The 23,768-nt window shown below is 45.8% G+C and overlaps 1 protein-coding gene across 14 annotated transcripts in view; it reads right to left on the reverse strand.

Annotated features, from left to right (window-relative positions):
- MYT1 (myelin transcription factor 1) overlaps positions 1–23,768 on the reverse strand; it is a 115,776-nt gene that overhangs the window by 50,335 nt on the left and 41,673 nt on the right. For 13 of the 14 annotated variants that reach the window (XM_065566193.1, XM_042858472.2, XM_005309584.5 and 10 more), the window contains exons 2-5: positions 21,846–21,946; positions 6,810–6,864; positions 4,214–4,244; positions 222–284 (exon numbers count right to left, since the gene is read on the reverse strand). In XM_065566193.1, coding sequence (XP_065422265.1) covers positions 222–284; positions 4,214–4,244; positions 6,810–6,864; positions 21,846–21,946 — 250 coding nt within the window. The remainder of the gene's footprint in view (positions 1–221; positions 285–4,213; positions 4,245–6,809; positions 6,865–21,845; positions 21,947–23,768) is intronic. The other variant, XM_042858470.2, reaches the window with a different exon arrangement.

Consider the following 23,768-nt stretch of genomic DNA (forward strand, 5'->3'; position numbering starts at 1 on the left):
GCCTGAAGACATCTCAGCAGAATTAATAAACTCATTTTATAGCAACACAGCCTCCTCCTTTCTGCATCGGCCGTGAGTTTGGGGAAGCTCGTTTAGGACCTGATCCAACTCCCATTGTAGTCAATGGAGCTGGATCAGGGTCAGTCTGTCTTGATTCTTACATCTCTCTACCACTGGCATTCAGGTTCCTTAGACTGGAAATCCGCCAGACCAAATCTTACCTTCTGTGTCTTGCATACTTTCCACGGATGTGTCCTGAGCCATTACATCCTGGGGTAGGGCAGCTTGAGGGGGAAACAATCAAGCAACAAGAACGGTGATGACTTGGAGAATGCGTTTTAATTAAAGTATATAAACTGTGGGAGAGTTAAAAAGAATCTGTGCAGAAGGAACAAAAACTGCAAAAGGGAAGATAATTTCCTTTAAATAGTTCATTTCATCCCTTTGAATGCCAAGCAAGGAGGGCAGGATGGCGGCTTTGCAGTTTGCTAAAAATTAATGAAATGAGTCACCCCATTTAATTAAATGAACGGTTCATTATAGTTTTAGGAGTATGTTTAATTAAAGATTTGCATGTGTAAAAGCAAGCCTTTAAAGACCAGACAACTACCGTACCCTGCCTCCCACTGCCACTGTTTAGTTTTCTTTTTCTTTTTTTTTTTTACTAGTGTACAAAATAAATCGTGGTTTTTTAAATTTCATTTTATGGCTTGTCAGACAAGCATTGTTTGAGGACGCTAGGAATGGGGGACCTATTGAGAAGGCCGGGCTGCGGAATGGACACGGGGAGTCAGGCCTTTGGTGATAGGAGTCAGGGCATGTTGGACAAAATTCACGAGCTCCCCTGCCTTGGCTTCCGCTCAGCTGAAGCGACAGTCTCAGCCCAGAGGGCTCCAGAAACCCTAGGCACGACTTGTGCCCTCTAAAGCCCTTAACACAGCCTGAAGTGGTGCATGCTGCTTTGCATAGCTCCTCTGCGCTGGTAAATGTCACCCCTACAGATAGACCAGTCTCCAGGAATTATAGGGGCTCCAGAGGCTGAAAAGCAGCTTCAGCCAGTTTGCCTGGCGGATGTACATTAGGCTTCGGCTATTGCCATAGGCTGCAAAGCCAGGGGGGCCCCCTGGGACACGGCGTGACCACTTTTTGACTGGGCTGGCTGATTTCTCAACTCTCTTGCCAGTTGCTGGTCACGAGATGCAATTTGCCGGGGGCGGGGGAGGGGTGTTGGCTGGGTGCACATGCAGCCGCACGCATAGTGATCTCGTAACTAGCATCCGTGCGCGGTGCGGCGGGGAGTGGTGCTGCGGCCTGCTCCGCATGTGCGGCGTGCCCGGTGCCAGGCCCTTGCCCCCTGCTGGCTGCTGAAACTGCAGCAACTCTTCAGGGTCCTCCCTCCTCTGCGGGTGTCCCTATGAACTAGCCCAGCTGAGCCAGGTTGTTAGGGTTAACTCCTGGCCAAGGTCCAGATGGAAGCTGATGTGGTGCCACGCTTTGCTGACCAGAATTCAGGGCAGGCAGCCCTAGGAGAACAGCAGCACTTTGTGTTTGGGAGCTTGCTGATTGGAAGGAAAGCCGAAGCCAGAGACGCTGAACCCCCAGAGAGGCCCTAGACCTATCTCATCTCAAAACCCTCCTGGTCCTGCTACATGTCCTTGGAACACTGAAACCCCAGGGCTGCCTTTTGCAATCAGCTGACTTGTGACCTGCTTTATATCTGAGCTGATGATTCTCCTTTAACTCAACTGGGAGGATGCCCAGCGTTCGCTTTAGCCTCCTAGCCTCTGTACGGTGCATACGCTCAAACCAAACTGCACCTTTCACGGGGTGCCTCGTCTGAGTGGAAGTGGCAGCTCAGAGGGTTCTTCCAAGTGACGTGCTCGAGATCATACATAAGAAGATCTCTCCAGGCTAATGTGCATAATTGGAAGAGGGTCCCCCTCCCTTTTACTGATGATCTTAAAGTCTATTTAATTTTAATTGCCTTCAGTCATGACTGAGATTGCTCTGTTCTGAACAGCCCCAGACACACTCTAAGTGACTGCACACAGAGACACGGAGCAGTGGTTATGCTAGCAATGACTTGCCTGAAAAAATAAAAAGGCTTATTTAGTGTGGAACAAGAACAGCTCTGATGAAGATGTTATGGGCATTTCTAAACTTTGCTAAATCAGTTAAGGTTGATTCCCTTTTTTAAGGCAGTAAATTACAGCCTGTGGTTAAAAAAAAAAAAAGAGAGAGAGAGAGAGAGAGAGAGAGAGAGAGAATAGCCCAGAGGCTCGGAGCCAAATGGATCGAAAGTGACTAGTGATTTTAGGTGGCCCATTTTTTTGGTGCCTAGCTTTAGACAACTTCAAAGGTGTCCAATATTCAGAGGGTGGGCACTCTGCTTTCTGGAATGCCAGGTCATTTTATCTTGGTCTAGGACTTTGATTTGTGAAATCCTTAGAGATGGAAATTTCTTACATCTTGGCAGGGGTCACTGGTGGCAAAGGGCTCCGTGGTTTGTTAATGGTTCCCCCTTCTTTGCAACATTCACCAATTTCTCTCTTTTTCTCTCTCTCTGTCTCAACAGCTTTAATACTTTTACAAAAGCCTTCTTATTGTCATGCAGACGATGCCTAGCTTCCAATTAGTCGATTAATCGTCCAGTTAATCAGGCAATTAGGTGACAGCTGCAGAGATGGCTGTGTGGAGCACTCTGTGCTGCCCCTGAAATATGTCACCTGCTTCAATTACCACCTCCACTCAAGTATTCAGCAATAAAAGTTAGGGAAGTGGAATGCCCAGCATCCCCCATGCTCGTCTCTCAGGAGTCATCGCAGAGCGTAGGAGCAGAAACTCTACGAAATTAGGACGGTTAAGGTCCAATTACTCTTTGACATGGAAAGCTTTCTAATAGAGGCCATAGGAAATGCAGCCCCTGCCATTAGCACATGCCCAGGTTAGTGAATCCTCCTCTTGCATAAGCACTTATGTCAGTTTTACAGAGATCTGAGAGATCCAGGAGCCTGTGATTTATAATAAAAAGCTTTGTGAGACTGCAAAGGTTTGCTCCAGTTTTTTTCTCTTGCTGTTGCTGGCATGCAAGCTACACCAAATGAACAACAGGACCGCCTGAACATCTCAGGCAGCGGGCTATGGGATGGCCAGGCTGACGGGTGTGGGTGTGGGCATCAGATCTGTACCGATGGAAAATCTTATCCTGTACCTGTGGGGCTAAATAATTTTAAAATCCATCCTGTAAGGCAGGGGAAGAGGATGGAAGGGGAGATAGAGACCAGGAACATGGACAGGGGGAGGAGGACCAAAGTGACGAGAGGGGCAGGGAACCAGCGGATGATCCAGGAATGGGAGCAGGGGGAGGACACCCGAGACAGAAGGGGAGGTTTGCTGTTAACCATTGTACATAACGATCCTTTTTCAAGTGCCATTATTTAAGGCTGCAGTTCCTTCTGGGGACTGGATCCTAGGCTGAGCTCGCCCTTGGTGCAGCCCAGAGAGAGGAGACCCTGAGCATCGTTTCACCTCCTCTCTCCTGGGACTGGTTATGGGCTGGAGTGGGGCCTAGCAATAGGGCAGTCACAGGGCCGCTCTAATTAACACCAGCTGGAACAGTCCCCTAGGGGCTTCCCTGCCCGCCAAAGATTGCTCCTTCTCATCCCTATCTGGCCGCCTTCCGCCCTCAGCCCACCATAGAATGCACCTTGCGTGGAGGGGGTAGTGAATGGTAAAAGCCAGATTCCCCGCCATTAAAGAAAGTGGGAATGGGGAAGTGCAGAGGGCAGCTCCCTCTCTTCTGCCTGGCCTGGGTAAGCAGTGTTCCCTTACAGCTCCCCCTACACTGGTTCAATGAGAACTCTCCCCTCCGGTTTCAATCTGCTATAACTCTGCAATAACCCTCCTGGGGTCCCTTTGTGCTCTGGGCTGGTGCAAAGGGGACTTACCCAGGGCCAAGCCCTAAGTGTCTGGCTACATGATGTACAAGGAACTGTAACACAGCTAAAATCCTGTTCATTTTTCTTCCCTATAGCCATAAAATGGGACCCGCCAAGTGGGAGGGGCAGAAGAAGGGGCTGAAGGAGGAGTTAGGGTTGGGCCTGGTAATAGATTTGCCCCGTCTAATGCTTTCCACAGCTTTTATTTGCCTAAGGAATGCGCCAGAATCCCTCCCCCTCCCCAAGTTATCGGGCTGACAAGAAACTTTTCTTACCTCACCTCCTGTCCTATGAGTTCCGTGGGCACTGAGCGGAGGGACAGGAAACAAAAGTGGAAAGAAATACAAGGTTGTTAGTAAAAACACAGATTCCTCTGCCACCGCTGAGCTAAGCCATCCTAGATCATAAAATAGGCAAGGCTACCTAGTAAATAGAAAAGCATAAACTCCCTGCAGCCCTCAGCCTGCTAACACTTACACACACGCTTAACTTTAAGCGTGTTACAATTAGGCATGTCGTGTTTTCAGGGTAAGGGCCTACATCTCTCTGTAGACACAAACACACACTGCGCCAGATTCTTAGCTGGTTTAAACTAGCGTGGCAATGTGGAAATCCATGGAGCGACATTGATTTAAACCCGCTCAGGATCTGGACCGCTACCGGTAAAGGAACTGACTGAGTTCTCTCATGTCTCTTCAGTTTTTTGGCAGTTCAGATGCATTTAAAATACTGCATTTTTCTAGTTTCTCATTTTAATCCCTTTTGTAACGATAGCACAGGCTCTAGATCAGAGGTGGGCAAACTACGGCCCACGGGCCACATCCAGCCCGCGGGACTGTCCTGCCCAGCCCCTGAGCTCCTGGACGGGCATAGGGTGACTAGATGTGCCGATTTTATAGGGACAGTACCGATATATGGGGCTTTTCCTTATATAGGCTCCTATTACCCCCCAGCCCCGTCCCGATTTTTCACACTTGCTGTCTGGTCACCCTAGCCGGAGACCCTCCCCTGCTATCCCCCCTCCCCCGCAGCCATGCCGCCGTGTGGGCAGCGCTCTGGGCAGTGGGGTTGCGTACTCCTGCAGAGCAGTGCAACAGCGTGTCTGGCTCCTGCCAGGCGGTGCGGCTGCCAGACATGCTGCTCTGAGTGGCATGGTAAGGGGGCCAGGGGCGGGGGGTTTGATAAGGGCTGGAAGTTCGGAGGGGATGGGGAATGGGGGGGGGGGGGGTTGGATAAACGTGGGAGTCCGGGGGGGACAATCAGGGGCGGGGGTCTGGATAGGGGTCAGGGGATGGGGAACGGGGGTGTTGGGTGTTGGATAGGCGTAGGGTGCCGGGGGGCCTGTCGGGGGTGGGGGTGTGGATAGGGGTCAGGGTGGCAGTCAGGGGACGGGGAACGGGGCGGTTGGATGGGGGTGGGGTCTCAGGGGGTAGTTAGGGGTGAGGGGTCCTGGGAGGGAGCGGTTAGGGGACAAGGAGCAGGGGGGATTGGATGGGTCAGGGATTCTGAGGGGGGCAGTCAGGGGGTGGATAGGGGGCAGGGGCCAGGCTGTTTGGGGAGGCACAGCCTTCCCTACTCAGCCCTCCATACAGTTTTGCAACCCCAACGTGGCCCTTGGGCCAAAAAGTTAGCCCACCCCGATCTAGATTTTTAGGGATGATTCTTCATTTCTGAATAATTCAGATGACATTACTGTATCTTTACTGAAAACCTGATGTCCAGCCAGGAATCCAAACAGCCAGGGGAAAAAAAGAAGAAGAAAAAAAAATGCTATGTGGCACAGGGTAAAAGGCATAACACAGCTGCTCAATTTGTTTGAGCTAATTGGGTTTCTGGGGGATCCAAATCTCAATGGAGTGACTCACAAACTTCAACAAACTGGAGGCAACAGTACGTAGCATGGTGTATCCAAGAAATTACCTTTTCACATCGGGAGACCTAGCTTTAAGTGTGTTTAAGGTGGGAAAATAAGCAGAATCAGGCTGGTCTCATTATAATCCCTAATGAGCATTACATATCTTACAAAACCTACCACATAATGTGGCACGATTCAGCACAATTGGCTGTATCTGGTTTCTGAGCAATGCAAATGCCTAGAAGGAGAATGATGTAGGTCAGCATGGCGTGAGGCACAATGGCCCAGCTGTGTGGATGAAGTTGCATAATACCTTCCCCCATCACCCTTCATTTTAACCAGTGCTATTAGTTCCTCTCTTTCAGTGACCTTTGAAATGCATCAGATCCATACACAGAGAAAAGAGAAAAAATAAATTCAGAGGTTGATCTGTAATCATTACACAGGGTACCAATGATCCGGATATGACTGTACACACTACAATATAGATGACAGCACCTTCCTTCTTTGCTTGGAAAAGGCATCTAGAGGATGAAATATACATTTTTTTGCAAAGCTGGAAAATAAATAGCAATCAAGCTTTAAATTAACAAGTCATTTGTCCTCAAGTCCCTGCCATGCGATGGCCTGTTTGCTTCTGCAGCATGTACAACCTCTGCCAGGAACTCTCAGATGTTCAACTTCAAAGCCTCTAGCAGAGCATACATGATGAAAGCCTCTGGAAGTGATCTGAAGCTATCACGATTCCTATAGAACTAAGCATGGAAGGGATTTTTTTTTTGCAGGGGGGAGGAGGGAAGGTTAAATACTATGTGGGGTGTAAGTGTTTGTTGCTAGAGCTGTTTTTGTGAACAGATCTCCTGGGCTGGGGGGAGGCGGGGAAGCAGTGTTTTAAAAACTTGAAAGAATGAGATTCTGGGTCTGAAAGGAGAGCCTGCTTGGAAAAACCGGAGCACATTAACCTCAGATATAGCCAATGTACGTAATTCCACACAGGAGGAGAATAAACGGCTCACCTCTGATAGACTTTGATCGTGTGCGTGCTCTCTTATCATCATTTTCTAAACTCATCTGGAATCAAACAGCGACAAAATTAGCATTTAAAAAAAAAGTCTCAGTCACATAGAATGTATTGGAAACAGTTACTCAATATAAATGCCTGGAGCTGGGGAGGCTGTAATGTCTTTTTGAGAAAGATACTGATTGTATTACTTTTCAAATTAAGGCCAGACTAACTTTGCTGGGTTGACTCTAAGGGGAGGAGCCCTGATTTGTACTTTCCCTATAATTTAAAGACTTCACCCAATAGGAACGTAGCATTTCTCTTGCTCTATGGACCAAACGGCTGAAAATATGGCCTTATTGAAGTCAGTGGGAATTTTACCATTGATTTTGATGGGTCCAGAATTTCCCCCAAAGTATTTGTATGGTCAGCTTGTGATACCCTGATGATCATCAGGTAGTATTTTAAACCACAAGTGATCTCACTGAAGTCAATAGGACTTCTAAGATAGGTGCTGCTCAGTGGGAGAATGGATATGATATTCTGGCCACCAAGTAAATAGCTGGCTTTGTTTTGCAGACATTGCTTTTTAGGGGATGTGAAAATGGCATTGTTCCACTGACTTCCTTGAACCAGCTGAGTGTTTGCCCCTTCAAGTATAAAACAACTTGCATGTTTTCATCCTGGGGGGGGAGGTGGGGGAAAGGACTTTATAAGGACACCATTTTGGAGCCAGACCCTGCAAAGTTTTACTCCTGTGAGCAATGATTTTCCATGGATGTTATTGGAAGGTGCTCCCAGGAGCAAAGATTACTCATCTGAGCCAGGCTTGTCAAGATGCGGCTTTTGTTTTGTGCAAAGGGGCCTGCGAGGTACTCAGCAGCTCAGGAACCATTGAAGGCAGCGAGAGTGGAAGGGGACGCCATATCGCAGGATGAAGTCCTAAAACTCTATCCAAAAACCTACCAACTTCTTTTCCCAGCTGTATGCATGAAGGAAAATAGCTACAGCCTTGAGGGAACCAGATGAACTTCAGCATGACCAGATGAACTTTAGAACGGAGTAAAATCCTAATGGGTGAAATTCTCCCCTGTGCACAAGCCCAGCTCCAGGTCTATGCACCCTGGAAGTATCATTAAACCCCATTGTAAGGGTTTTAATGAGACTTAAGAGGTGAAGAGGGCTTGTGTTGGTCCTCTGCACAGGGGAAATGTTACCCACAGGTCTTCAAAACCCCACCTAGTGCTGTAATCGCTGGACTAAGGTACAAAGACATTTTCCCTTCACAAACAACGATCCTGCTCTATTAACTGACATGGTAACTAGGGGATATCAGAACCTTTCCCCCAAACTCAAATCAATCCTTTTATAAATGACCAGAAATTCAGTTAACTTCAGAAAAATGTAATACATTCTAAGGTCAGAAGGGACTAGGGTGACCATCTCGTCTGACCTCCTGGATGCCTCGGTTTGGAAGGATTGGATTTTTATTGGTAAATGTTGATTTCATCATACACACACAAACCGATGACAAAATATTTCCTATCGATGATCATTGAAATTCACTGATAGGCAAAGTAAGAAAAACGCTGCTTGAGAACTTGGAGTTTGATTTCAAGATATTTACTTTGTATATTTTCACACATCATGTTGACAACTTGTGTTTTAATGGTTATAAAGCTTTAACTTTTGGTATCTCACTGTCTACTGTCATTGAATAATTAGTGTCAGACCCCCCCGTAGTGTCTGACCTCCCATAACTTCCCCCAACAGTGAAAATTTGAATCAATAAAAATAAAAAATAAAAAAATCCTGAGGCCCCATAATTTTGTCCAACTCAGAACATTTAAATTGATCAAAATTAAAAAAGAGCCTTAAAAGTAAACAAATATCAATATTATCCATCAAAATGATACAAAAATAAAAATCAAATTCTGCCAGGCCTATGTATCCTGCCAGCCATAGGCCTTCCCTGAATTAATTCCTCTGTACTAGAGCAGACCTTCTGGAAAAACATTTACACACACATGCACCTTTGTGCTTCCTGCTTTCACATCCCCCAGAATTGCTGGCACACCTGCAAAGAGGGCTATACTGCACTACCCCAAGCCCGACATGAACCAGTCTCTCCTGGGAGTATTGCAAGCCAACCCATTCCTGTGAGATTTACAGACTAGGGTCTCAATCCTGCAAACATACATGCTTACCTTTACCCACATGGAGCAGTCCCATTGACTTCAGTAGGCCCAGGTTTGCAGACAAGGCTATGCCTTGACTGAAAAGTGTGTGCTTTTCCAGAGAGACAGCTAAATTGCTGTGAAACCCAAATTGAGGCAAGGCACTGTAGTTTTTACCTGTATGTAGCCAGCTGAGGTCAATCCCAAATTGGGTAGGGTGTAGATAGGGTGAAGAGATAGCAAGTGTGAAAAATTGGGACACTGATTTTTGGGGGGCGGAGGAAGGGATAGTTGCCTATAGACGACAAAGCCCCTAATATTGGGATGGTCCTGATAATATCGGGATATCTGTTCACCCTTAACATGGAGGTTAAGTCCATTAATGGCTATTAGCCAGGATGGGTAAGGAATGGTGTCCCTAGCCTCTGTTTGTCAGAAGGTGGAGATGGATGGCAGGAGAGAGATCACTTGATCATTACCTGTTAGGTTCATTCCCTCTGGGGCACCTGGCATTGGCCACTGTCGGTAGACAGGATACTGGGCTGGATGGACCTTTGGTCTGACCCAGTATGGCCATTCTTATGTTCTTATGTTATGTTCTTATGTTCACCCTAGGCGAGGGTTGACCTTGCCTAACAACATCGATATAATAACTATTTGTGCCTTGTTTCCACAAGGATTTTACTGGCACTAGCGGTCTTGATGCAAAGCGGTCCCTATTGTTTGGCAGTGAAGACCGAGGCTGAGCGAGTTTTGGATGAGGTTCTGATTAGCATCTAAACTTTTAGAACTTTATCTGAATGCAACCACCACATTTTTGGCATTTCACTCCCTCTTTGGGTCATGTGGCTATTCCAGCACTGCATCAGACATAGCGGGGCTCATGTCTGGAAAAAAAAAATTCAGCAAGGTGCCATGCAACTCTTTCCATGTTCTTTTAAGGAGTATTATTTAACATGTATGTGTCATCATTTTAATAGGTCACTGGGATCTGCACAGGCATTATTATTATAACGTTTATATTGGTGTAGCGCCTAGAAAGCTCCACCAGGTCAGTGTCCTATTGTGCTAGATGCTGTACAAACGTACAGTAAAATGACAGTCTGTACCCCTCATAGTTTACAAGATGAGACATATCAGGTGGATAAGACTAAAAAGTACGGAGGAAGACGGGTAACAAATGCAAGGGGATGTTTTCGCAGAGCACAGCTGTGGGTGCAGTTCTCAGCCAATCAGTAGTGGTTATAATAATAACTGCTATCTCTTGTAACACTTTCCATCAGTAGATCTCAAAGGAGGTAAGTCATTATCCCATTACCCCAAATGGGGAAACTGAGGCATGAAGTGACTTGTCTCAAGTCATCCACCAGGCCAATGACAGAGCCAGAAATAAAACCTAGGTCTTCCGATGCCCAATCCAGTTCACTGTCCACTAGGCTACACTGTCTCGCCCGTAATAGCAACTCGCCATCTGCCCGGCTTCCAGCAGATGGCAGCTTTCTGTGTGCATTGCAACAGAAGTGAGTTTTGAGGAGGGTTTTGAAGGCGGGTAAGACAGTGGCTGTATTTTGACTGGGAGCTTTATCTTACCCACAAGGGGCCTTGTGGGAGACAGCACAGAGATGCTTGTGGGAGAAGCAGATGATCAAGGCTGTTATTGTTGGCAGGCTGCAAGCAGGGGCTTGAGTGAGCAGTAAGCTATAGGACAGATAGCTTATTTGTCTAAAACCACAAGCTCTGAAGATTGCTCTGTGCAGCCTTAAATGAATTCCCTCTGTTATGAAATTTCTAGACACTAAAAGTGGCATCTGCACTTTTGTAGAGCGTTAGTGTATATAAAAATCACCATCTATTGGCATGAGAGTATAGGGCATGTTGTATTGTTCATATGTCTTTATAGTCAATAAAGTTGTTGTTGTGCACTATGAATAGCATCTTCTGTGTAGCTTTTTCCTTGGCGCGCTTGACAGCACCCCTCTACCTTCACTCAGAGAAATTTTACACAGATGGAAGGAGGCATCCTGATGACCTCTAGATTGTGGACATCAAACATTATGCTCAGTAGGGAATGACAACATGAATAAATAATACTTGGGACTTCAAAGTGCTCAACATTAATTAATTAAGCATCACAACAAACCGTGAAGTAGTGAAAGCTGCCATGCAGCCACCTCTGGGGTGCAGCGGGCATCTGTTGAACAGTCAGTACCATGCAACAGCTTAGGCAGGATGAGGAGAAATAATTATTTATATTACAGCAGCACCTGCAGTCCCCAGTAAAAACCAGCGCCCTCTCGCAAGCAATCTCAATAGGCAGAGTATAACAACAGGAGTTAGAAGCTAAAATAATAGGAATAGGCTCTTATGAAACACACCAATGGATCTTAAAAACTTTCAAAAGCGGGCAGGGCATCAGCTTTCCATGTCATCCTAAAGATGGTCAAAGAGATGTCTGAAGTTAGAGACTTCTTTATATCGGCAGGGTTGTGCCCTGCTCCAATCCAGATCTATAAAGAAGTAATCAGGAGCAAGATCCCCCCTACACACATCAATTTGGATCCTGATCTTCTATTAACTCTATGTAGAGGCAGAGGTCTGTTCTCATGGACTCAAGCGGAGCAGGAACCAAGCAAGTTTTTTTTTAATATGGATGTAAGTGTTTCTGATGAGGTACAGTGGATTCCTGATTAGGACTGCCGGACTTCCCTTTCCACTGAGCGGTCAGTCTGTCTCCCGACACAGGCATTAGTGTAGAATTACTCTGCTTCTGTTGCAATGCCTTGACTCCTGAGTACCTGAACTCCTGGCTAGCCAAACATCTTTAACGTTATCCAAGCGGTGCAGAGAATTGGGATTCTAGTGTCATTTAAAACGGCTGCATAGAGGAGGAGGGAGAAGAGAATACATTTCCATCCCCATGTTTATCATACAGGTCTGGTTTAGAGAGAGAACAAGAATATTCAAACCCGATTTGTCCTAATAAGGGTGAATTACCTTCTGCACAGAATGTCCCTGACTAAGTGTTCTCATCTCATCAAAGTCCTGCTGGCCGTCATGTGATGAGCTTCTGCAATGTAACAAAACGAAGTGGCTCGAAAAACTAAAACCACTGTTTAAATAGCGGGTGTGTGGACTCCTAGCATTGGTTAAATACATTCAAAAGGAGAAGGAAGGGAACAGAACTGGAAAATGCAGCTGGAGCATGCACCGTAATGAGCAGTATGGTGCTGCTTCCCTTTTCTGTTGCTCTGCTGGCATAGTGTATAATGCAAACAAAGCACGCTGGCTCCTCATTGGAATAAAGCCCAGCACAAGAGCCAGCTATTGGCCACGTGATCTGTTCTTCAATGAGGAGCAGGAGAGGCTGTATTTAAATGTCTGACTCAAAATGCCTACTCTAATTCTGCTTAAGTTCTTGAACGTATCCTTTCAAAAAGTGTGTGTATGTGTTTCTTTACTGTAAGAAGTGAACGGGCAGAAAGTGCGATTTGCACCTGTATTTTTCATACGAAGGTGTTTATTTTAGTTTCTAAAAGCCAGGAGATGACAAAGCCCCCTGAGGTGCCACCGCTGAAGAAAATGTCTCAAATCAGCAAGATGAAATTTCCCCGCGTAGCCCTCCCTTCCGCCCCCTGGTAATGCAGCACTAGCATCCAGTGATTTATGTCATTTGTTGGGGGGCTGGAAAATATCAAAACCTGGAGTAATTTATGCATCCTGTCAGCGACAGTCTTGTGGTGCCAGAGCGTTATTTTCTACGTTTATTACAACCTTCCCAATAACCCAGAAGACAATTACTATAATTTCTATTTTTAAAGCCCTGGTTCCCCATGGACCAATGGCTCACATTTAAAGTGTGGAGAGGAGCAGGTGTCAACAGGACTTCATTACATTTATGAGCCTTTCAAATGTGCCGTGCTCTCAGCTAGCTCGCTAATGCCTTCCGATGCATGCTGTACAATAGAACTAATATGTTTGATTGCTAGGCGGCTATGTTCAGCTGAAATGAAATCTAGAGGTTTTTTTTTTTTTTTTGTCAGTTTTCCCAGAGAAATTGGCAAGCATTCTGTTGGGGCCTTGGCAATTTGGATTTCCTGCAGATAAATTATTCAAAAAGCAGAGAATAGAGAGGGCTGCAGAAAGCGTAATGGGCGCTGCTTGCAAACTGCTAACTCCTACTGATGGAGCTAACAGCTGTGGTATTCCTTTTTCCAGAGCACCTTGCCATTTGCAACGTATCGACTTTTTTTTTTTTTTAAAAAGGACAACAGGAAGCACTTCTTCGCTTTAGTGTAAAAAGCTTCAATTTAAAGGGAATAAAATACAGAGGGACAAAAATTCAGGTCTTAATCCTGCCCTTTTGAGGAAGGTAGACTGGAAAGTGAGCCTGGAGCCTAGATAGCTAGTTCATAACTGTACCAGTTAAGCACTGCTAGTGCCTAGAAGTTGGTACCCTCATACACAGTACGTGCAACGTATTTATGCTCCTAATCACTCAGAAAGCCAATCACCAATTAACCCATTCTTGTTAGCAAACTCAGAAGATAGACCATGGATTAAGTCACCATGGAGACTGAACTACCGACCCTCTCTTTGAGCTGGAAGGAGTATGCGGCCCATATTTTCAAACAAGCTTTTGCATAAAGTGCAGGAGGGACTTCTGGGTCTTTGCTCTTTTGCAGACACACAGTGGCTTCGATCATCAAAGGAGAACGCATACATCACTTACACAGGATGAAAAATAGGCCAGAACTCTGAATGGCCAGGGCTGGAGCATGCACAAAGTGTCTGGGACTTGGAAGAGAGGTTTGGCAAGCCACCCAGCTTTCCTGCCCACATACAGGTCAGCATCATTGGCACCACTGCTTTTTGCAGCTACTACAAGAAACAACTGTATAGAGCTTGGACGGACCATCACATGACCACAAGTGGAAAAGGCAGAGGGATATTGGCAGTTTGACCTGCTGGTGTTGCAAGTACTGGAATGAGGAAGTGTTATATGGGTTGGCTGGATCAGCTGGCTTTGCAATGTATCCTTTTCACATTTTCCCATGGATAAGACCCTCTATTTCTTGATAAGAGCTTCACATGGCTACAGCACTGGGGAACTCATCAAAATAGGATAAATAGACTTTTTGAGCTCTTTAATAAGATTTGCTGTGGGCATTGGGGGCAGTAATGAGTTAGGGCGTGGCTTGCATTAACAATCCCATATTTCAACTACCTACCGATTTAACATGTTTTGTCAAGCGGAATTAAAAACTTTCTAAATTCTGCATATTCTAGGCCAATATTTTACATTAGACACATACCATTGTGGAGTAACATGGTTTCAAATCCTAGGGGAGCACTGGAATTGTGCACGTAACAGATTTTTTTGTGCAGTAGCTGCACCAAAAATAACCGAACAAAAAGTAACTGTGGGTCAACTCACAATGACTATTTTATTTGCAAAACGACAGTCGAAAAGTCCAACAAAATATTCCATTCAAAATGAACCGTTTAGTGTGAGGGGTTTTACTTTCAAATGATGCAAAATTCAAAACAAAAAGGGCATTTGGAATGGAAATAACAAAAATTTCACTTAGAAACAGTCAAAATAAAAAATGTCGACTCTTTTTTGAAATTTTTAATTCCCCCCTCCCGTGCCCTTTTTCCCCCAAAAAACAATTTGGCGACTTGGTGAAATGTTTTGGTCAATCCGAATATGCATTTTTTGGTGGGGAAAAAAAAAAGACGTCTTACAAATTTCACCCAGCTCTTGTCAGTGCTAGCATGGGCTTGGAAAGAGAATTCTCTTGCTCTTTTCTCCATCTGTAAAACCCACAAGTATTTTTCATATCATTGGTTTCTCTCTGCTCGAGTCAGATAAAAACATCACCTTCTGACTTCCAATTCTAGCTTACAAGCATGAGCCTGATGTATTCCTCTGCTTTACACTGGGGATGCAACACACGTGAGATTTAATGTCTGTAGGGGAAGGAGACATAGCCGCATGGCATGTGCCTTTCCCCTGAGCCCACGAAAGCCCCTTTAAATGGTTACTGGATTATCAGGGGGCCTTGTTGGTGGAGTGCTGAAAGGGGAGAGCCTCTATATGGCACACTGCCCTCCTAATTTGATGGATTTCCAATAGCACGCTCAGATGGAGGCTAATAGTTCTGGAAGACATGCACGCACAGGCATGCACTTTTGAAATGGTGGGCCTGTCTGAAATAAAGTTCTGCCCATACCCGGAGCCCATAAAGCAGCGTGGAATGAGAGTCATGCAAACACAAACATCTGTCAGCTTTTTAAAGATCGTTAGACTAGAAAATAAACCGTTTTTTCTTGGGTGACATTTCCCAGCAAGGTGCAAAAATACAAGGAAGCGTTCTCCTTTGAGCCCCATTATACCTTTCTCTGGTGGCTTAAGCTGACAGTGCCAACTGTGAACATCCTGAGAGCTCAGTGTTGTCAGGCTCACATGCATGAGGCTTATACGAAACCACTGTCCTTTAGTTTTTGCCTCATCAATGAGAAGTCTTCTAGACAGATCATTTTAACATGAAATTTCAGGTCACATAGAGCATGTTGGCAGTCCTGGAGACTGACAGGGTATTTCCATTTGGTTTCTCACTAGTGTTCATAATAACCCGGTTGGAAAGCTACCCAGATTTGTATTATTATTATTTTAACTTAGACTGAAAAAACAGAACTATCTCCCTTGCCCCTCTATGAAAACCTCTCGGCATTTCCCTGCACTGCAACAATCTTTTATCCTGGATCTCTGTAATAAAGTAACACGGCTTTGATGATCTGAATACTGCACTACACTAAAGAACTACAGAATGCTAACCCCATAGTACATGAGCTCAATAGCGTATTCATAATACCACAAGGACACTATAGAACTAGCTACCTATCTTAGAATTTTATAGGCCCATCTATTACCATAATATACGAGCAACTTCCATGTAAAATCAACACCAGTAGCAAAGTTCCTAGTGGATTTCCTATCCCAGTGCTTTGTGACAGTACAGCCTTGTGGATAGGGTACTGGGACTCGATGTCAAAGAAACCTGGGCTCTCTCCCAAACTCTGCCATTGACTGACTGGCTGTGTAACCTTGAGTAAGTCACTTCACCTCTGTTTCCCCTTCCTAGAACAATGAACCCCTGATGTGGGTTGGGGCCCCTTGGCCCTTCCCTAAGCTGAATAATGTTAATAACATCTTAATACTATAGGGCCAAATCACGAGGCCCTTACTCAGATAAACTTCTATGGGAGTTTTGCTTGAGTAAGGCATGAATCGAAACGGATAGTAAACAAACACACACATTAGTACTACATGAGTATAATAATTAAAACACTACTCTAGTGCTATAATAATAATGATACAATATAGATCCGAAGCTTAATTTGATGAAATATGTATGGTTTTTTCTTTTTCTTTTTTTTTTCTTAAACACCCACATTTATCTTCCAATGAAACAACCACCAAATGTTTGTTGGTGCCAACGGAAGTATTAAACACGATTTGAACTTGTTTAAGCTCATGCTCCATCTCTTGTTCTTTAAGACACCCACGTGTGACTGCCTTTGTACACCTCTCAACCCCTCATCGGGTGGAGCCCCTGTTGTCGTTTTGACAGCTCTATGCAAATATATCATTAAGGGCCATGCTGAAATTCCCCAAGGTCAGCGTTAATACTTTATGTATATTCAAGAGCACTGCAGAGCTTGGAAGAAATAAACCTACTTAGAAAGCATTCGTTTCGACAAAGAGGGGTGGGGATTCTGAATGGAATATTGATTTTAAATGGAAAGAAAAAGCAAAAAACAAAAGAGTTTCCATGACTGTTCATTTGTAGGTATATACAAATTCCATTGACAAGAACCTAGGGCTGGGTCTACACTACCCGCCTGAAGCGGCGGGTAGAAATCAACCTCTCGGGGATCGATTTATCTCGTCCCATCGGGACGCGACAATCGATCCCCGAATCGACGCTCTTACCCCACCAGCGGAGGTGGGAGTAAGCGCCGTCGACGGGAAGCCGCAGAGGTCGATTTTGCCGCCGTCCTCACAGCGGGGTAAGTCGGCTGCGATACGTCCAATTCAGCTACGCTATTCGCATAGCTGAATTTGCGTATCTTAAATCGACCCCCCCCCCGTAGTGTAGATGTAGCCTAGGTCTCATCTACAGACAGAAAAGGAAGTTTTCACTTTAGTTTAAAAAAAAAAAAACACAAAACTGAAACCATCCCAGCAAAAGCTAATAAGGAAAACGATACAAGAAACATCATGTTTCTCCAGCAAAACGGACTGAATAATAATTCTTGGGCCAATGTTTTCAGTTCTTCCCCCGTCCCTACCCCAAAAGGCCATTTGGCAGTTCCCTCAAAGAGGAGGCAGTAATATTACACCCAACATTAACCCAGCTGTGGAGGGGAGCAAGAGGGAGTAAGTAGCGCCACCCGATCAGGTGTTACATATCTCAGGTCTTCAGTGCAGCTGCTGTTCCCCACTGCGCCTCCCTAAGCACGGGGGTGGGGTGGGCAAGTCCCTTCACTCCCCCAGGTTGAGCAGTGGAACAGCCTAGAGAGGAGAGAGCTGCATCTCCGCAGTAAGCAATGTGGTATTCCCCACCTGGACAGGGGCGCTCTGGAGAAGCTGTGCTTCCCAGGGGTGCGTCCCAGGCACAGCGCCTGCCAGGGTGATGCAGCTTGCCCGCCACTCCATCCCCAGGCCACAATCCAGCCCTTGGTAAGCCAGCCCAGATCCTATTTAGGAAGGAGAGAGCCAGGCCGCTTTCTCACATAAGTGCCACATCCTCCAGGAGCCCTTAGAAGATTAAAGCACTGATCAACCCACACAAGTGGTTAATAGATTGACGCTTTTAAATTACATATGTCATTACAATTGGGCTAAGATAATTTATTGATTGCAAAACATTGCTAGACAGGGGGGACGGTTTAACTGGCAGCTTCATTAAGCTTTACTAACGTATCGCCTGCTCCTTCAAAAGCAGCCGGCGCTATCGTATGCACATGTCCCCCACGCCCCAAGAGGTAGCACTATCACAGGGCCCCAGGCCAGCACACGCCCCCTCCAAGAACAGGCACATGTTCATTTGAAGCTCTGGGCCTGTCCCCAGAAGTAGGTTGAATGGAGGGGAGCGAGCTTGGCCGTGCAGGTAACTAACACACGCAGCATCTGGCAGGAAGAGCTCTTGGGGGAACTCAGCACCAGGCACCATCAAGCCCTTAGTTTCTGCCTCCTGACATTGTCAGTGTGAGTCAACTAGAATAGGGCTAGCTAGAGGTTCAGTTATCTGCCCTGCTGGGGAATTAGCTTTGCATCCGGAAATCAACGATGTCCCTTGGAACAAGTGTGCAACCACCAGGATAAGGCTCAAGGGACCCGATTCTGATTTCACTTTTTTCCTCCCCACCCTCCCACCAGGGATCACTCCTTTCACTTCAATGCAGCTACACCTGGTCCAAGTGAGATCAGAAGGTGGCCCAATGACATTACATCAACCAAAAGTTTAAAGATCAGACTCTAAGAACCTCCCTTCCCACTCCCCCAAAAGTATTTTTCCAGCAAACATTCCATGAAATGATAATGACTTTGGCACCATGGGCCCGCTGTAGCTGTTAATTAAAAGGGAAAAAAAGGGGGGGGAGGGAAATTAGCTTAAAGCCCCCTCTACTTTTAAAAAGCAGAATGTATCTTGAAGCCTGCACATCAGCCCTGTAGCTCCCAGCTGTTATTTTGTAACCACACTCAGAGGTTGGTTCCCCCCTCCCTCTTCTTCCCCTTTAGGGTCCTCCCTGCTGCTTGATTTAAATCCTCCTGACATTCCACCCATTGTGAATCCCCATCGCAGCTGAATAAACTAGCGGTTGCTTTTTGCTCCCTCGCTGCTTTAGAGAAAGGACACCCCGCGTGGATTTCTCCGGCTTCAAGTCTTGGGAGGATTTCTCCTTGACATCTTTATGTGTAAGATTGCAGCTCATACCAACCCCCAAATTAAAAATTACAGCTGGATAATAAACATCCTAATGAAGCTGTACTGTCAGTTTTCATTTGCTAAAACTTACGGCACAAATGAAACATTTACCAAGTGCTAATGCTTTGTAGCAAGAGCAGAGCATGGGGGAAACAGACCAGAAAAGCTGCTACATGGCATCACATCTGACATAGCCTGAGCTGTATCATCTGCATTCACAGGGCTGACATTTAGGCACTAGGCCAAGGTAATTTCTTATGCGGTAGCTTAGGTTTACATATAGTTTCCTACTGAAAGTGCTACAACATGCAATCCAAACACTTCATCCTCCCAGAGCTCTGAGTGGTTTAGGATGTACAAACAATTCTCTCATCCTTAAAAGGGAAACTGCAGTTCTTCAACACCATTGTTTTCAAGCTCTGTAATAAGCTGGCATTTTCATAAGGTTCCCCCCCCCCCACCACCACCCATGTAGTACAAGCTCAGGAAATTGTCACAATGCTGCTGCATGTCCCTCCCCTAAATTGCCACCAGGTTTAGTGCCAGGAGGTTATGCCAAAGCATGGGTTCTGATGGGCCTAGTCATGTAATCTCTACCAGCCTTCATCCACACAAATGTCCTGCTATTCAATTGTCTGTTCACCTGGCATTCAAGATCGTAAAAGAATTCAGAGGTGGGGAAGGGGAGAAGGAGAGAGATTCTTTTCCCTATGCAGTGCCAGGGCCCAGGACAATTATGAACTGTGGTTTCCAGACTGATGGGCTCAGCTGGGTCTGTTGAAAGAGTAACTCTACCCATCCCTCTTCTGATAGCTCATTTCAAACCTGTAAAAATCCACCACACACCACATTGTCCTTCTCCGCTGCACCGTTCTACGGACTGCAAATCACAACTGAACCTCATAAAAAAGAGATGTTTATATTTTATATATCTGCATAAACACAGACATGAAATCTAACACTTTATCCGAGTCCAAACGACGATCTCCTGCTGGGCTTCCATAAGGTTTACGTAGCTGTGTAACAGTCTATGGATACTTCATTGCATTGATGTGCAGAGCTACATCTTTAAAAGTGTTCCTAACCTGACTTCAGAGGTGTGATATATAGGGGAAAGCTGTCTGAAAAGCCGGCAATCCTTTTAGTAAAGGTTATCTTAGATTTAATAATATAAGACCAGACCCTGCAAACGGTTGCTTAGGGGAGCAGTTCTTACCAATGCAAGGATTGGTCCGATAAGTAGAGGCTTGCAGGATCAGGTCCAAATTTGCACAAGTGTGCGCGTATGTGTGTCCAGGCCCAACCTCTGCACACACACAATGTAACTGGACATGGACATGGGCAGGTGAGCACATGCAGTCCTTAAGGGACTGCTCCGTGCAACAAAAAATAAATCCACTCTCAGGATTGCAGGCTGCAAACTTGCTGCTTTATTTGACTGCATCACAGGAAGGATGGGGAAGAGGGGTGGGTGTTCAACCCTCACAAATGACAAAGCAGGAAGTAAAATGACTCCATTCCATAATACCAGAGTAAACCCATTAATCCTATCATGACCACTTCCTGACTTGCCTGTGAACTTTTGAAGTTGTGGGGTTGTATTTTTAAGATATCTACCAGTTGTCAGTCATCAGTCAAACTCCTGAGTCCTAATCCCAGTGCTAAGATTTATCCTGCGGCCGTGGGCAAATCCCTTCACCTTTCTGCCTCGCTTTCCCCATTGGCAAAATGGGGATAAACAACACACCACAACTAGGGTGTTGTGACAATCAGTGAATATTTGCTTTGCAAATGCTGAATGCTAAGTATTATTAGGAATAATTTTTTTTAATCCTTGTTTTAGTCACACACAATAGTCTTATTAAATCCAAAGAAAGTGCTTATCTGGCAGGTCCAGAATCAAAGTCATAATGAACCCGTTTTAAATATAGCAACATCTGCTTACTCTGCTTTCCCAGGGCATGAGCATTCCGGACAGCACTAGCCATTAGCTCACAATTTGCTAAGCAGAGAAGGTTTTTCTGCAGATAGGTTTAATTTTCGATTTGGGAGAAATAAATGAACATCAGTTACAGGGGGATTTCTCGGCTATTCGAATGGACTGATAGTCCATCACATGATGATGTTTTGTTATCAAGACAATTCTTGGTAGGGCCAAAGAGAAGGCAGGAAGTGTCATTTGTATAGCGAGCAGCCCAGTTTTATGTTGAATTAAAGCTTTCAAATCGGCCATGAGTTTTGACAGTGTTTCACAGGGTCACAGCTGCGACACTTTTCCCTAAAAGAGCTGCTGTGTTGAGAATATCAGAGTTGCTTTCCTCTCCCTCATACGTCTAACAGGCTGGGTTCATGAATGAATGACCTATTTATCTCCTTCTAAAGCTTTGAGGTTTCACCTGGTGTACAAGGGGCTTCTTCCAAGGAGCCTGTGTCTTAGAGAAAGAGCCTTTTTAATCAGAGATGGGCCTTACCCAGATCTCCAGACACAAGCATACCCGAACGACGGGTCGTGGGGAAGGAAAGGATTGAAAAAATTCCAGATATGGATCTGGATCCAAATTTTACAGCTGGAGGCCCGCTCTCCTTCTATACCTGGTGTCTGGGATTCATGATGGGTAGGCATTTCTGCTAATTCTTGCTTTGAAGACAATTCACTTTGGGTTCTGTCTGCATCAGTAGAACCCACAGCCTCCATAGAGCCTGAAACAGTGCATGGGCCTTTGTGCGGGGTGTGTGTATTTCATCTTTTTATGCTGCAGGGAAGGTCAGGTAATACGATTCTCTAATGGTGCAGTCTACAGTCCCACAAAGCAGGGGGAATAGGACTTCTAGACTGCTTTGCTGCTAGGCTCTGGCAAGGTTGCCCTGCCTGCTCACCTTGATGTGTCTGCTGTGTAGGCTTTTTGCTGTCTCACAACTGCTGAGCTTTTCTCCACGTGTCCACCTTTGATTCAGCAGCTCGCCCCGGAACTCATTTTCTGAAGGGTTAAGAGAAATACAGTGTCAGGAAACAAAACCAGTCCTGTGGCCACTGGCCACGCCACTTCAGCAGAGCCATCAGGACTGAGAAAGAGGAATCGTAGTTATTGTTTGTACGGTGGTAGCACCTTGGAGCCCAGTCACTGGACTGGGACCCCAATGTGCTTGGTGCTGTACATACACGGAACATAAAGATGGCTCCTCCCCTAAGGGCTTACACGCTACTGGCTTCTAGCACCAAGACACTACCTGCATCCTCTTGGCACTCGACAGTGGGAACGACCTCCCAGAACCGGCAAAGCAGAATTTCCTTCCCAGTGACTACAGCTTGACACATGGTAGAGGGAGAGAACCAACAAACAGCTAGAGAACCGTAAACCAGCCTACTACAATTGCCTCAGCATTTTGCCGCCCAAGCACAAAGACAGGATGATGACTGGAAAAAAACAAATTATGTTTACCACCACCAAATAATTTTCCTTGTGCTGGGTTGTTGGGCAAAGAGGATGTTGGAAATGGTGTTTTACATGCTGCTATTCCCTGGTGACACGTTTCATTATACACAGTAGGCCCACCTCTTAATAACTTGAAGGTTTCTTGTTAGGTTTGTTGCTGTCACATGGCTCAGTCCCTCCACCCTCTGAATCCACAGAGACCTTGGTGGGCCTGGTGTCTGTGCCAGGGGAGAGGGTGGAGATTGGGTGGATACATATGGTCTTGTAGAGCTTGGTCAGAAGAGATAATACGGCTGGGAATGTCTGATCCTTACCATCGAGCCCACCACAACTGGGAGCCAACACCAGGGGGCGGTCACCGGCAGTGCTGGAGCGGCGGCCTTGATGCATGCCAGAGGCACAGAGCCTCCAGGCAGATGGCCTTGGTTTCTAAGGATACGGGAAGAGATGTTGGGTTTGTGGGTAGGCCCTGGGGCCTTCTTTTACAGCACAGGGGCAACCTGTCCCCCAGTGGGGCAGCGGAAGGCGATGGTCTGCAAGAGGGTCCTCGTGGAGATTTGCTGGCCCAGAGTCCACCATCCCTTTCCACAGTGAAACCCAGGGGAGATCAACCCTAACTTCTTAATCCGGTAAAATGCTCATTGAAGTGAAAGGGAGTTTGGCACGAATGAAGACTGAGTAAGGACATCAAGATATGGTCCTAAGGATGGTCCGTCAGGTCCAGAAATATAAGAACTCCCAGCCCTGAGCCTGGAGCCAAACTTGGATTAAACTTTGACTGTTCTGAAATTTAGCCTTTATGTTTCCAGGATTTGGGGGGATTTTTGGTACTGTTCTGCTGTAGCTTCCAAGCTGGGACCAATCCACACAACTCCAGGGGAATATTCTCACAGCATTTCAAGTGATCAACAGTAGGGCAGGTCTGAAAATAAGCACATTTTTCGCCAAAGGTTTGGCGAAAAAAATGACCCTGATTTGTAGTGGACGTGGGGGTGATTCAAATTCAGAAGTTTTCAACCAACTCTGCTAAAAAGCACAGGAGATAAACCAGTCGCATGAGAGAGCAGCCCCCTCTCGCAGGCCAGAGGCTCTTAAGAGAAAATTTGGCTTATTTAAACTCAAATGCAAAACCGAGCATTTGCAGTTCACCCATTTGTACCAATTAGAGGAGACGAGCTGCAGAATTAGATGTACTATTATTTCTATTGCAGCCGCACCAGGAGACCCCAGTCAGGAACAGGAGCCCATTGTGCCAGGTGCTGTACAAACACAGAACAAAAAGATGGTCCCTGCCTCAAAGAGTTTATGACCTAGGTAAAGAGCACTGCTCCTACTCATCTCATCAGTGGTGAATTCCACTTGTGCA

Source organism: Chrysemys picta, chromosome 13 (genome assembly GCF_011386835.1).
Source record: "Chrysemys picta bellii isolate R12L10 chromosome 13, ASM1138683v2, whole genome shotgun sequence".
NCBI classification, from domain to species: Eukaryota; Metazoa; Chordata; order Testudines; family Emydidae; genus Chrysemys; species Chrysemys picta.